The 13490-nt window shown below is 49.3% G+C and overlaps 1 protein-coding gene across 2 annotated transcripts in view; it reads right to left on the bottom strand.

The window, feature by feature from the left end:
- Dnah8 (dynein axonemal heavy chain 8) overlaps window positions 1–13490 on the bottom strand; it is a 224162-nt gene that overhangs the window by 123460 nt on the left and 87212 nt on the right. For both annotated transcript variants that reach the window (XM_075978795.1, XM_075978796.1), the window contains 10 exons: window positions 12586–12764; window positions 10619–10806; window positions 9253–9339; window positions 9054–9161; window positions 8492–8626; window positions 4543–4704; window positions 2507–2753; window positions 2124–2365; window positions 1267–1407; window positions 588–825 (listed from right to left, as the gene is read on the bottom strand). In XM_075978795.1, the coding sequence (XP_075834910.1) occupies window positions 588–825; window positions 1267–1407; window positions 2124–2365; window positions 2507–2753; window positions 4543–4704; window positions 8492–8626; window positions 9054–9161; window positions 9253–9339; window positions 10619–10806; window positions 12586–12764 (1727 nt within the window). The remainder of the gene's footprint in view (window positions 1–587; window positions 826–1266; window positions 1408–2123; window positions 2366–2506; window positions 2754–4542; window positions 4705–8491; window positions 8627–9053; window positions 9162–9252; window positions 9340–10618; window positions 10807–12585; window positions 12765–13490) is intronic.

The following is a 13490-nucleotide window of genomic DNA, read 5'->3' as shown; positions in this document are numbered from 1 at the left end:
GCCTTCCCTGCTGTTCTGTTTATCCTTTTGAGTTTCTGCGTTCAACGCAAGAATACCTTTGCGGCTCTGGAGGTTTGGGAAGGACGCGGAGGTAAATATGGGAAGCAAGGGGAAGGGTTTATCGTTTTGTTCTCTCGGGGCTTAGAAGAATCGGAGCCTGGCTCTGGACAAAGGCATCAAGTTGAAGGGTATTCGTTTGAAGGGAAGGTGAGCTGGGCCCGGAGGAATGCAGGACACAAAGGCATGGCCCTGCCCGGTCGCCGGATCACTCTCCTCATTCTGACACCGGCACAGACTGACTGCGGGGCTCCTCAGTCAGGTGTGTGTGCTTCCATGTTGCTCCCTAGAGCATCAGGAAGCAGACGCTGAGCCAGGAGTTGCTTCTCATGGTAGATTTTACTGAGACCATTCCAAGTGAAGAAGTCAGGAAGGTGCCAGCTTCCAGCACGGCTGATATACAAAATCCTATCTCTTGACATATTTTCACAACGGTATTTGTCGTTACGTTCCTCGTTGGCTTCGCTCTCAACTCTGAGAAATGTATACCTCAAAGTCATTTTGTTTGAACCACGATTCAGTGCACTTACCATAATCCGTAACGAAGAACTCATACATGGTCTGGTTGGTGCCCTTGGGGATTTCTGGCAGGTCTAACTTGCTTCTGTGACCTCGTAGAAAGACCTCGAGTTTTTCTCGGCTCTCCAGTTCTAAAAGGGCTCCCAAACTCCACATGAGGCCAAACACAAACAGCTTATGGAGATGCTCCACAGAGGAGATGCCTCCTTCTTCTTTAGAGGGGATTAAACCTTCCAGGAGAGTGAGAGACTGCGAGAGATTTCAAATAAGATTTTTTTTTTCAATTTTAAAATGTTTGGGTTAAAATATTTGAAAGAAGAAAATCAAAAGCAGGAGGGGAAGGGAAAGAAAACAGAACTATCCCGAGACACTGCCTGATGCCTTCCTGACAGCGTTAGAGGGCAAGAGAAGGGTTGTGAGCTGGGAACCTGCACGCTTGGCTTGAGCCCACTCCTGCCGCTGGGTCTGGCTTTCCCACGTTGAAAAGGCAAAGGGCCTCCTCTAGGCGTGCCCTAAAGGTGCTTCTGGCCCCAGAGTTAGAGCACCAGATTCCAAATTCATCCCTCCTCCTCTGGGAATTCAGCCTCTCAGACCCTCACACCCACACTGCCCCTAGGAACCTCCCATTCTAGACGCCTGTAAGCGGCACCTGGGCTAAGCAGTGGAGGCACAAAGCGAGGCGAGTCTTACTTGCACGATGTAATTACACTCCAGCAGCTGCATTTTGGGGGTCAGGTTCAGCTTCATGAAGGTGTACGCATCTTCAAACGCCTTATCATACAGGCCCAAGAACACAATGCCTTCCTGCGTGGTGCGCTTCTTCAGCCACGCCTGGAGTCAGAGAACAGTATCTGTGCTTACTGAGGAAGTGTAGAGCTGGGAAGGCAGGGCTTGCCATGTGAGCACCAGGACAAGAGTTCAAATTCTGGGACTCATGTTTAAAAAAAAAAAACTAAACAAAAACAAAAAAACTAGGCATGATGGCACATGCTCATGATCTCAGCGCTGGGGAGGTGGGGACAGGCAAATCCTTGAGACTCACTCTGTCCAGCCAGCCTAGCCTCTTGACAAATTCCAGGCCACTGAGAGACATGGTAGCAAAAATAAAGAAGTGTAGCTGGCAGGATGTCTTGAGCGAAAACACCCAAGGAGGCCACCTTCTGGCCTCCACGCGTACTCACACATGAATATCTGAACACACACTGATACACATGAGCAAAAGTAAAATGGTGGAGACAGACTTCTGCCTGTTTCCAGGCCCCCCACCCCATCCAGTCCCCGCCCCCCCCCCCGCCTCTGCCTGTTTCCAGGCCCCCCACCCCGTCCCCACCTGTTTCCAGGCCCCCCACCCCACCCGGCTCCCACCTGTTTCCAGGCCCCCTCACCCTGCCTCACCTGGTTCCAGGTCCCCACCCTCCCACCCCCGCCTGTTTCCAGCCCCCACCTCACCCCACCTCACCCCGCCTCACCTGTTTCCAGGCTCCCCACCCCGTCTCTGCCTGTTTCCAGGCCCCCCACCACCCCGCCCCCCTGCTTCCGGTCCCCACCTGCAGTATTGGCCTCCAGCTGAGAGCGGAACTGCTGATGTAGACCATGCCCATCCTGGACACCGTCGCAGGAGAGGCGTTCTCAATGTTGTGCACCTCAAACAGCAGCTTACAGTTGGGGGCCATGGGAATGCGGTCCCCGTTAGCCAGGGTGAGGGTCTTGTTATCATCCAACACCGAGTTTAAATTCTCAATCCAGATGGCATCTACGGGGCCATCGAGGATGAGGAAGATGTTTTCACCTGCAAACAAGGGCAGGGGTTAGGGGACAATCAATCGATTTTCCAGTAGAAATTAGAAACAGAAAACTAAGCAAACACTGTGTCGTTGTTAACAAGCTTGCCTAGAAAAAAAAGCAAACTCGGAGGCAGGCCCGTGCATACCCTTTTTAGCTTTTAATGTCTTCCTCCACAGAGTGGAGAAGATTCCATCTGTCCAGTCGTTTGTGGCTGTATCTAGTCGGCCAAACATCTGAGGCGCCGTAATCGCCTTGGGGTTCATCCGCATCTCTCTGTGGGGCCTCCCGCACTCTGTTAATGACTTCATCAGAATAGTTATGACCGCTGTCTTCCCAGAACCACTGGGCCCAAGAGTCATCAGGCCATGCCGTACCAGCGAGGTCTCATACAACTACACGATCAAATGACACATCGGCAAATGTAGGTTATTACTCTCTGGCTGGCATTCGTACGAGTTCGCTGAAATTTCAAAGGCTTTAAATAACATTCAAGTGTTCTTTGTCTTACTGGCTGCGGGAAGCAAACTGGCGTCGCGTTAAGAAACGACATGCGTGATAAAGTCATGACAATGTGGGACTTGAATTACGTTTTGGAAATAATTAATGCAGGATTGACTCTTACTGTCCCCTTGGGCTCTGAGTGTGCCTGCAGTGTGGTTATGTCGCCCCCCAGTGGCGGAAAGCAGCATCACAAAGCTCCAGCCACACAGCTTGAATTTTTCCGAATATACCCTTGGGAGATGAGATGTAGAGAAGGGTGTGGAGTCCGTGGACGGGACAGCCGAGTAAGGTGCAGTGGAGGACACCAGCAGCCTGCAGACAGGCTCGATCCCGCCAGGGACTCTCCACCTGGAATCAGAGGAACTTGGCCTTCCTTTCCCCTCCCCCACCCATCCTTCCTTAAGGAGGTGGCACTTGGGAGTTGGAGCAGTAAGTGCTCAGGCAATGCCTGCCCCTGTGCACACATACAAAGTGGCTTCAGCCTTCCGTTTGCTTCTAGAAGCGAAAGCATACAGACACTGGGTACACGGGAATGGGAGAGGGGATTCACCGAGACACACGAAGAACACAGTCCAGAGTGGGCTGTGAACATAGCTCAGTCCTAGGGGGCTCCTGCGGTCTGAGATTTTGGTTGTGTTCTGACAAAGAAAGCTTGCCTGGAGGTCAGAGGGTGGACCTAGCCACTAGTTAACCAGAGAGGCCAGGCAGTGGTGCTCACACCTTTGATCCCAGCATTGGGAGGCTCAGGCCTTTAGTCCCAGCACAGTCAGGAGGAGGAGACAGGAATATAAGGCAGGTGGAGACAGGACCACCTCCATTTAATCTGAGGGTTCATAGAGTCAGGAACACCCCCATTCGGTCTGAGATGTCGTAGAGGTGAGAGCTCTAGTGACTGGCTTCTCTGCTTCTTTCATCTTTCACCCCCTTGATATCTGACTCTGGGTTTTTATTTAATAAGACTAATTAGATTCACGCTTCATCCTTGCCTGCATACACAAAGCCCTTGGCTTTTGGTACTCAGTATACGATGGGATTAGCATTGCACATCCGTGATCCCAGCACTCCAGAGACAGAGGCAAGGCCATCCTCAACCACATGGGAAGTTCTAAGCCAGCCTGGGCTAGACATCTAATATAGGTGAATCATAACATGTGCTCACTCACACACACACACACACACACACACACACACACACACACGAGCAACCCTGAGGTATCTGCTCCCAGTAATACCACCAGAGTGAATGCAAGAAGCCAGCTGGGAGCCGGGCGGTGGTGGCGCACGCCTTTAATCCCAGCACTCGGGAGGCAGAGGCAGGCAGATCTCTGGGAGTTCGAGGCCAGCCTGGTCTACAAGAGCTAGTTCCAGGACAGGCTCCAAAGCTACAGAAAAACCCTGTCTTGAAACACCCCCCCCCAAAAAAGAAGCCAGCTGTCGCCTCCTGTCCCAACCCTTCTCAGATTCTGGTTACTATCGACCTTCTCATGAGGTTAAGTACCAGCTAGACTACGTGACTGCCGGGTTTCATCAAGACAGGACAAATGCATTCCTTCTAAAACCAAACACAGCCCCCTGAGGAGTCTCCTCGCGATGACCCTTACATGGAGTCAGTACCAGGGGGTCAGATCTGCCATTGTGACTCCTGCTGTGCACTCGCCCGTGGGCCCCTAAGGCCCTTACCTGCACTAACTTGAGGTTCCAGGGCGGGTGGTTAATCAGACCTTCGAGGTTGACCTGGTTGCTCACGGCAGCCTGCAGTTCCACGTACGTGCTGCTGTCCAGCTGCAAGCCCGGAAACAGGTCGTTGATCAAGCTGAGGAACAGGGGCTCGTCTTCGTCAACCTAAGATGACGTGCATTGACGCAAACACAGCCAGTCAACAACCATTCCTTAGCTGAGCAGGGTGTGTGCGTGGTCCTCGCTGCTTCATTCCCAGAGGATAGTTTCTTAACTCCGAGGCAGGCTTGCACCCCCTGGCACTCTTGGCGCCACCGCTGGACCAACCCCTATGGCGCTCAAAATACCTAGGCCTTCCACAATCCAGCCTTGATCCGTGTTTCATCTCGTTACTGTATCTGCCCCTCACAGGCTCGTATTCACGGTAACCTTAAAGCAGGCTATTTATAGTCCCACCACCATGGAAACAGGGTATTGACAGCTCACTTACAGTAGGAAACAGCCCTTATCCTCAGCGACTTCATCCAGCAGCGGCCGGACGCTCCATCTGAGAGTGTCCTGTCTTTGTTTTTAAGGACTGGGTTTGAGCAAGCCGACTCCCACTCTTGGTTTGCCGTGTCTTTAAGACACAGATCGCCCAGTTCCCAACTTCCAGCCCCTTCTCACATTTTTCTATCCTCTGAAGCCCCCCCACCATGACTTTTGTGTTGTTTTAAGATTTATTCTAATTAATGTGTCTGTATCTGTATGTGGGCATGTGCACCTGCATGCAGGGACCCACAGAGGGCAGGAGAGGGTGGAGGGCACCCTGGAGCAAGAGTTACACCCGACATGGGTGCTAGAAACTGAACTCAGATCCTCTGGAAGAGCAGCAAGTGTGCTTAAGCACTGAGCACCACACACACACACACACTGATGCTTTCTCGATTGTCAAAGTTCCAAGCATAAGGAACAGAGGGCCTGGCACGGGAAAGGTGACTGACTATGATCATGGATGAGATGAGTCCTCACGCCTCTCCGAGGTGCCCCACCCAAATTACGACAGTAGGTCAACCTGTCACAGGGATGCTGAGAGGACCTAACAGAAAAGCACGTCTGAAGAAGACACGCAAAAGCCATGACCTCTCCAGAGGCTCTTGGTTAGCTCAGACCCTAGAACACAAACTTCCTGCAGCCGCTCCTTCTCACCCATACACGGGGCTTCACCTGCAGTACATCACGTAGCACATAAGCTCGACTCTGGCTGTCACCAGAGCAAACATAAAAAAAAGTGAGGTCACGCCTCTAATTTCCACATGCACACCTAACGCTGTTTATTTGGAAATTAAGAAATTGATGTTTAGGACTGGAGAGACAGCTCAGCAGTTAAGAGAGCTCGCTGCTCTTCCAGAGAACCTGAGTTGGTTCCCAGCCCCCTCAACACCCAGCTCACAACTGTCTATAACTCCAGCTCCAGGGCATCTGACACCCTCTTCTGGACCCGATAGGCAGACATCCACAAAGACACACATACGTGCACTTACACAGCTACAGAGAGACACATGCACACACACACACACACACACACAGAGGAGGGGGGTGCTAAGGAGATACACAATGGGCAAAGGCACTTGCTGCCTAGCTTGACAACCTCAGCTCAGTTGCTGGGACCCACAGGGCAGAAGAAAACCGACTCCCAAAAGTTGCCACCTGATGCCTCATGATGTGTCATTTCACACAACCACTCACACACATGCACCCGCATACATGCATGTGTGCACACACACAAACAATAGACGACATGCACCCGCATACATGCATGTGTGCACACACACAAACAATAGACGACATGCACCCGCATACATGCATGTATGCACACACACAAACAATAGACCACATGCACCCGCATACATGCATGTGTGCACACACACAAACAATAGACCACATGCACCCGCATACATGCATGTGTGCACACACACAAACAATAGACGACATGCACCCACATACATGCATGTGTGCACACACAAACAATAGACGACATGCACCCGCATACATGCATGTGTGCACACACATAAACAATAGACGACATGCACCCGCATACATGCATGTGTGCACACACACAAACAATAGACCACATGCACCCGCATACATGCATGTGTGCACACACACAAACAATAGACGACATGCACCCGCATACATGTATGTGTGCACACACACAAACAATAGACGACATGCACCCGCATACATGCATGTGTGCACACACACAAACAATAGACGACATGCACTCGCATACATGCATGTGTGCACACACACACAATAGACGACATGCACACGCATACATGCATGTGTGCACACACACAAACAATAGACCACATGCACCCGCATACATGCATGTGTGCACACACACAAACAATAGACCACATGCACCCGCATACATGCATGTGTGCACACACACAAACAATAGGCGACATGCACCCGCATACATGCATGTGTGCACACACACAAACAATAGACGGCATGCACCCGCATACATGCATGTGTGCACACACACAAACAATAGACGGCATGCACCCGCATACATGCATGTGTGCACACACACACAATAGACGACATGCACCCGCATACATGCATGTGTGCACACACACAAACAATAGACGACATGCACCCGCATACATGCATGTGTGCACACACACAAACAATAGACGACATGCACCCGCATACATGCATGTGTGCACACACACAAACAATAGACGACATGCACCCGCATACATGCATGTGTGCACACACACAAACAATAGACGACATGCACCCGCATACATGCATGTGTGCACACACACAAACAATAGACGACATGCACCCGCATACATGCATGTGTGCACACACACAAACAATAGACGACATGCACCCGCATACATGCATGTGTGCACACACACAAACAATAGACGACATGCACCCGCATACATGCATGTGTGCACACACACAAACAATAGACATGCACCCGCATACATGCATGTGTGCACACACACAAACAATAGACGACATGCACCCGCATACATGCATGTGTGCACACACATAAACAATAGACGACATGCACCCGCATACATGCATGTGTGCACACACACAAACAATAGACGACATGCACCCGCATACATGCATGTGTGCACACACACAAACAATAGACGACATGCACCCGCATACATGCATGTGTGCACACACACAAACAATAGACGACATGCACCCGCATACATGCATGTGTGCACACACACAAACAATAGACCACATGCACCCGCATACATGCATGTGTGCACACACACAACAATAGACCACATGCACCCGCATACATGCATGTGTGCACACACACAATAGACGACATGCACCCGCATACATGCATGTGTGCACACACATAAACAATAGACCACATGCACCCGCATACATGCATGTGTGCACACACACAAACAATAGACCACATGCACCCGCATACATGCATGTGTGCACACACACAAACAATAGACCACATGCACCCGCATACATGCATGTGTGCACACACACAAACAATAGGTGGCAGGAGAGGTTGCTCATTGATTAAGAGCACTTGTTGCTCTTGCAGAGGGCCACACGGTGGGTCACAACTACCTAGAGCCCCAGTTCCTCCAAGGACACTGTGCATGCATGGTACATATATAAACATATATTCAAGAAAAAAGCTCATATATATATAAACATAAAATTAAATTCAAAAAGAATTTTAAAGGAAACTGGATTGAAAACCTGGAGCAGAAGCCCTCTCTGACAGCTTGATTTACTACACATGACCGACAAAGGGAGGCACTTTCATTGGGTGCTGGTTAGACACATCAACTATCTTCGTGACTATTGCATTCAGAGCACAACATGTAAAGCTCCCTTGCCAGGTGAGCAGAAAGAAACCAGGTCAGGGTCTTGAGAGAGAGAGAGAGAGTTCAGGGATATTTACCAATTTGGAAAGGTTCATGTCTCTTAGTCCTCGCATGACCGTACTTAATTCACTGTCCTCTGGCCGGGCTCTTTTCTGAGACCCAAGGGTCCTCAGCACAGACAGGATATTTCTCAGTCCAAAGTCATAGTGAACCTAGGATGGGGAAAAGGAGAACAAGGAAACTTCAGTGGGAACTTCCAAGTGCAGGCTCACCCTGTACAGACATCCTGCGGGCACTGCGGAGCCGCTATGCTGCGAAGTGTTGGGAGCGCAATTCTTCTCCCTTTCCTTAAAGAAAGCAAGGTCACAGGGCAGGATTCCAACCTACGTCTCTTTTCAGAATAAGACAGCCAGATCCAGTCTGAGAGACAAACAATAGATTTCAAATGCCTAGCCTCTTGACAAGGACCCACAGCTGGCAGCTTCCAAACACTTGCAGCTCTAGCTCAGAAGGCTCTGCTGCCCTCTCCTGGCCTCTGTGGGTACCAGCACTTCCATCCACATACCCACACACACATACACATAGGTTCAAACAAAAATTTAAATTCCTTACTGATGAAAACAATAAATATGCTGTTACCTGCTTAGTAAGTTGCTCTTCGCAGAGTTTATAGAGAACGTAAAACTTCTGCGCCAAGATAACGTTTTCAAGGAAACCACAGCTTGCAAGTTTAACTCGCATAATGATCTGCAGATCGACACAGTGAGGCGTTTTAAAGCAACTTTACTGGGAGAAAGAGCAAACCATATAGATTATCCGCTTAGGCCCTGATGCATACCTGCCTGTCGGGGACCATCATTGCAACTGTTCTGAACTGGATTTTTAAGTTTTCCGGCAGCTCCTGGCGCCCAGCGTATCCAGGGTTCTAAGAGTTAAAATATATTTAACTTTCAATTATTGGTTCAATTTTTATTTCCTGGATATAAATACATTTCAGGCCCCTAATTCAGATTTTAAGGCAGTGCACAGGAATATTAAGTATATGGAATAGTCTCGCTTTCTCAAAAAGGTGGACTGGACCATCCATATTTAATAGCATTTCATATCATACCTTTTTAAATATATCCATTTTTCAATTCGTTATTAAAGCTATACACAGTTTTTCAAAAAAAAAAATCCAGTATCCGTGTGTCTGCTAGTTTAAAATATAGAAAAGGGGAAAACAGAGCTGAAAACATAGACCTGAGCAATTATGATCTAAAGTATGATATTAGAAGAGAGGGGCTGGAGGGGTGACTGAGCAGTTAAGGGTACTGGCTGCTCTTGGAAACCCAGGTTCAGCTCCCATCACCCACACGGTAGCTCACAACCATCTGTAATGGTACCAGTTCCAGTGAGAGGGGCTGTTTCAAAAGGTGATTAACATGGAAAGACTCCACAGGCCCACACATGGGAGCATGTGCAAGCACACAGAGCGTGTACCTGCATACATAGCACACACAGCGTGTACCTGCATACATAGCACACACACAGCTAACTTCTCTTACAGGTTCAACCAGAAGACCTCTACCCAGAGGCTCTTGCAGCTCTAGGGTGAGATAAGGGGCATGTGTGGGCCATCAGCCTCACTTCCTTCTCCTGCCTGTATAACAACACCCACCCTGTAGGCCCCCTTGAAGGTGGATGCAGTTGGCCCCATGAGACCTGCATGTGTCCCTCTTGGGTGGAAACTCTAGGCCAAAGCATGGTTATTCATTTTCTCTTTGCTATGCCATCCCACAGTGATGGAGACAGTGACCACCTGATGGGCCTAATACCAAAGTAAGGATACACAAAGCTGAGCCCATCCCAGTCAACCCTTACGGACAGGAGGCATTGAGGAGGAAAGTTATCTTCATGGTTTTAAGAAACCCACATCTGTAAGAGCTGCCCTTGTAGAGCTCTGGGGTTCAGGTCCCAGCACCCACATCAGACATCTCATGACTACCTGCAAAGTTCAGCTCCAGGGTATCCGATGCCCTCTTCTGGCCTCCATAGGTACTACACTCACTTGCACACAGACACACATGGGCACACATAATTAATTTAAAATAAGCCTTCTTTAAAAAACAAGAGTGAGTCCATGACTTTGGTTAATTTATCCTGTAATACACAGGCTCATCTATTTATATCTGCAACAATTAACAATTTTCTCATGTTCTCACCATTGTCAGGAAGATTCCAAATTCCGGATTCAAATCCACACAATCACCATCTGAGAAAATGAACTGTTTTTTCCTCTCTTTCCTTGCCGTCAAAACTATGTAAATTTGTTGGGCCGCCACAGATAAGACAGGCAATTCAATTCTGTTAAACTCATCAAAACAGCCCCAGGAACCCGACTGCGCGAGACCTGGTAGGAGAAATGGTTGATTTGCAAAGTTTCCCTGTGCGAGGCACCTTCTTGAGAGCCATCGGGTCTGCCAAGGGCTCCCCAAAATTGTGCCTAAACACAATGTATGTGCCGCTTCACATTGGGCTGTTTAGGAAGGCGCTTTCATCCTTGCGACGGGAGATGTTTAATTATTTGCATACCGTCACCAAACACAGGGAACTCACGGTATTGAGTTGTAGGCAGGGGTCCTGAGAGGTGGTAAATCAGACCCTGCCTGTGAGGACCACGGCCTTCAATTAGGCTGGAGAGGAACGGTTCTCCAGGCTCTGGGGGAAACGGCAGAATATGGGATGCCTCTCAGCAGGTCTGATCTCTCCGTGTTCTTTTATTACAGAGCGAGAGGAATGTCAGGTTGCTGGATGAGATGGCCAGAGGGGTTTTATGTATTTCTTACAAAGCCATGCACAAAGGCAGGCCCGGAGATCGCAAGCACTGTTCCTTCCCGACTCTCTAAGGACAGGCGCCTTTATCACCCGCAGCTGTACGGAATGCTTTATTTCTTCCGCCATTTGCCCAGCCTTCTGCCCTCGCCCTTGGGGACGCTTATTCTAAGGATGCTGGGATGTTTAGACCCGTAATGTTTTTCTGTCAAACCTCCCATCTCCTCATCTTTTTGTAACTCAAGACAGAGCGGGTTTTTTACCCCCTGTAAATTTCCTTATGTCTCAATTGTTATTTTTTTCCCTAACAGCCTGGTTTCTTCAGTCGGCTAAAGAGTATAAAGATCTCAATTGTCTTTGAAGCTATTAATTTCACTGAGTTTATTGAGTTTTCTTCTGTTTCCTCTTTAATTCAGCTTAGCAGTCTTTATGCACCCTCTCTTCTCTCTCTCTCTCTCTCTCTCTCTCTCTCTCCCCTCTGTGCATGTGTGTGTATGTGTTCTTCTTTGAGACAAGGTCTCACGTAGCCCAGATTTGTCTTGAACCCACTCTGAGGCCAAGACTGGCCTTGAACTCATGACCCTCCTGCCTGTGGAGTGCTGGGATTACATTTGCACAACCACAGGCTGCTTGTCTGGTACTGAGGATGGAGCTCAGGGCTTCATGCTCGCTAGGCAACGCCTCTATCATCTCAAGCCTGTAGACTCCTTATCATCCTGGATACCAGCCTAGGCTCTTCTGGTCATGTAGAGCCAATGGTTTTGCCTACACTATTGTCTTAACACAGAAGCAAACTCCTGTTTGAGACACCTGCCTCTGGTGCCTTGGAGGAAGGGATGGGAGAGGCAGGACAGCTCCCCCAACCCTTGCAGGGGCCCCATCCGGAATGTCCTCTGGCAGGACTTCTATTTCAGAGAGCGGAGTTACGCCAAGTCGGACTGAGCGCTGACACCGATGTGCCCTTAGAGGTCTTTTCTTCCTCAGTGTTAGCTGAAATCACCTCTTTGTAACTGTGCTAAAAAAATAATAAAAAAAAAAAACCTTCCATTTCAGTGGGCTTTAGCCCAGCAAAGGGAAGCCGAATGTACCAATCTGCTACGAAGACTAGCTCTCCTCCACTACTGTGTGACTGTTACAAATTGATTCTGTCTTAAGATTCCAATACACATTCAGTGTACGCAACATAACACAATCAGCAACATTGAGCCACGCTGAATTTATGCTAACCGGTCACTTTTAATCCAGAGTGCCGTACGATATAAAGCAACCGAGGATAATGATGATAGTGTCATTTAACATTTATATCAAAAACACCAAAGGGCAATGAAAATAGACTCACCAAAACTGAGATACTTACCTTTGAAAATCCTTCCCAGGCCCCGGAAGTCCATCTGATCCGAGCAGTTGAACACAACCACGTACTTCCCCAGACACCGGCCCATGTCTTTGGTGGTTTCCGTTTTGCCCGTCCCGGCGGGTCCTGCTGGAGCCCCGCCCATGTTCATTCCCAACGCCTGAGCCAGCGTGATGTAGCACCTGAAACCCAGGGAAGACCCTGTCCGGCACAGAGCTTGGACGGCCCACGCAAAGCGGCAACCAGACAGAGCGGGATGGGAGAAAGCAAGAGGAAGCTGAACACACGGAACGGTCCCGCTGTAGTTTTACCTGGAAGCGGACTCCATGGACACGGCAGCAGTAAATCTGCAGACACGTACAGCGAACTTTCTACGTGTGGCAAACTGAACTGAGGGTGCGGGGGATGTGAAGGTGGAAAAGATTCGCACCCTACTGGGCGACAGCACCCGTCACTGACTGAGACAGACTCGGCCAAGAAACGTTAAATTCAGTTTCCACATCTGAGAAACCGAGAGACTGGCAGACTACGGCGCTGCACGCCTGCAAGACTCAGGAGGCAGAGGCAGGGGCATCGCTGCCAGTTTAAGACCAGTCCAGGACACACAGCGAATCCCATGCCAGCCAGGGCTACATCGTGAGATTTTTATCTCAACAAAAACAAAACAGGCAGTGTGTGATGATTTCCTTCCTTTAATCTTAGCACCCTGGAAGCAGAGGCAGGGGGATCGCTGTGAGTTCCAAGGTCAGTCAAGTCTACATAAGTGTCAGGTCAGCCAGGGGTAAACAGCGAGGCCCTGACTCAAAAATAAATAAATAAATACATAAATACATAAATAAATGAACAAAATCCAACAAAAACTGCAAAGCCAGCAGACTACACTGAACGCTACCAAAGGTGCTTTCCTT

This window comes from Microtus pennsylvanicus, chromosome 7 (genome assembly GCF_037038515.1).
Source record: "Microtus pennsylvanicus isolate mMicPen1 chromosome 7, mMicPen1.hap1, whole genome shotgun sequence".
Taxonomy (NCBI): Eukaryota; Metazoa; Chordata; class Mammalia; order Rodentia; family Cricetidae; genus Microtus; species Microtus pennsylvanicus.
This window is presented reverse-complemented; position numbering and strand designations above follow the sequence as displayed.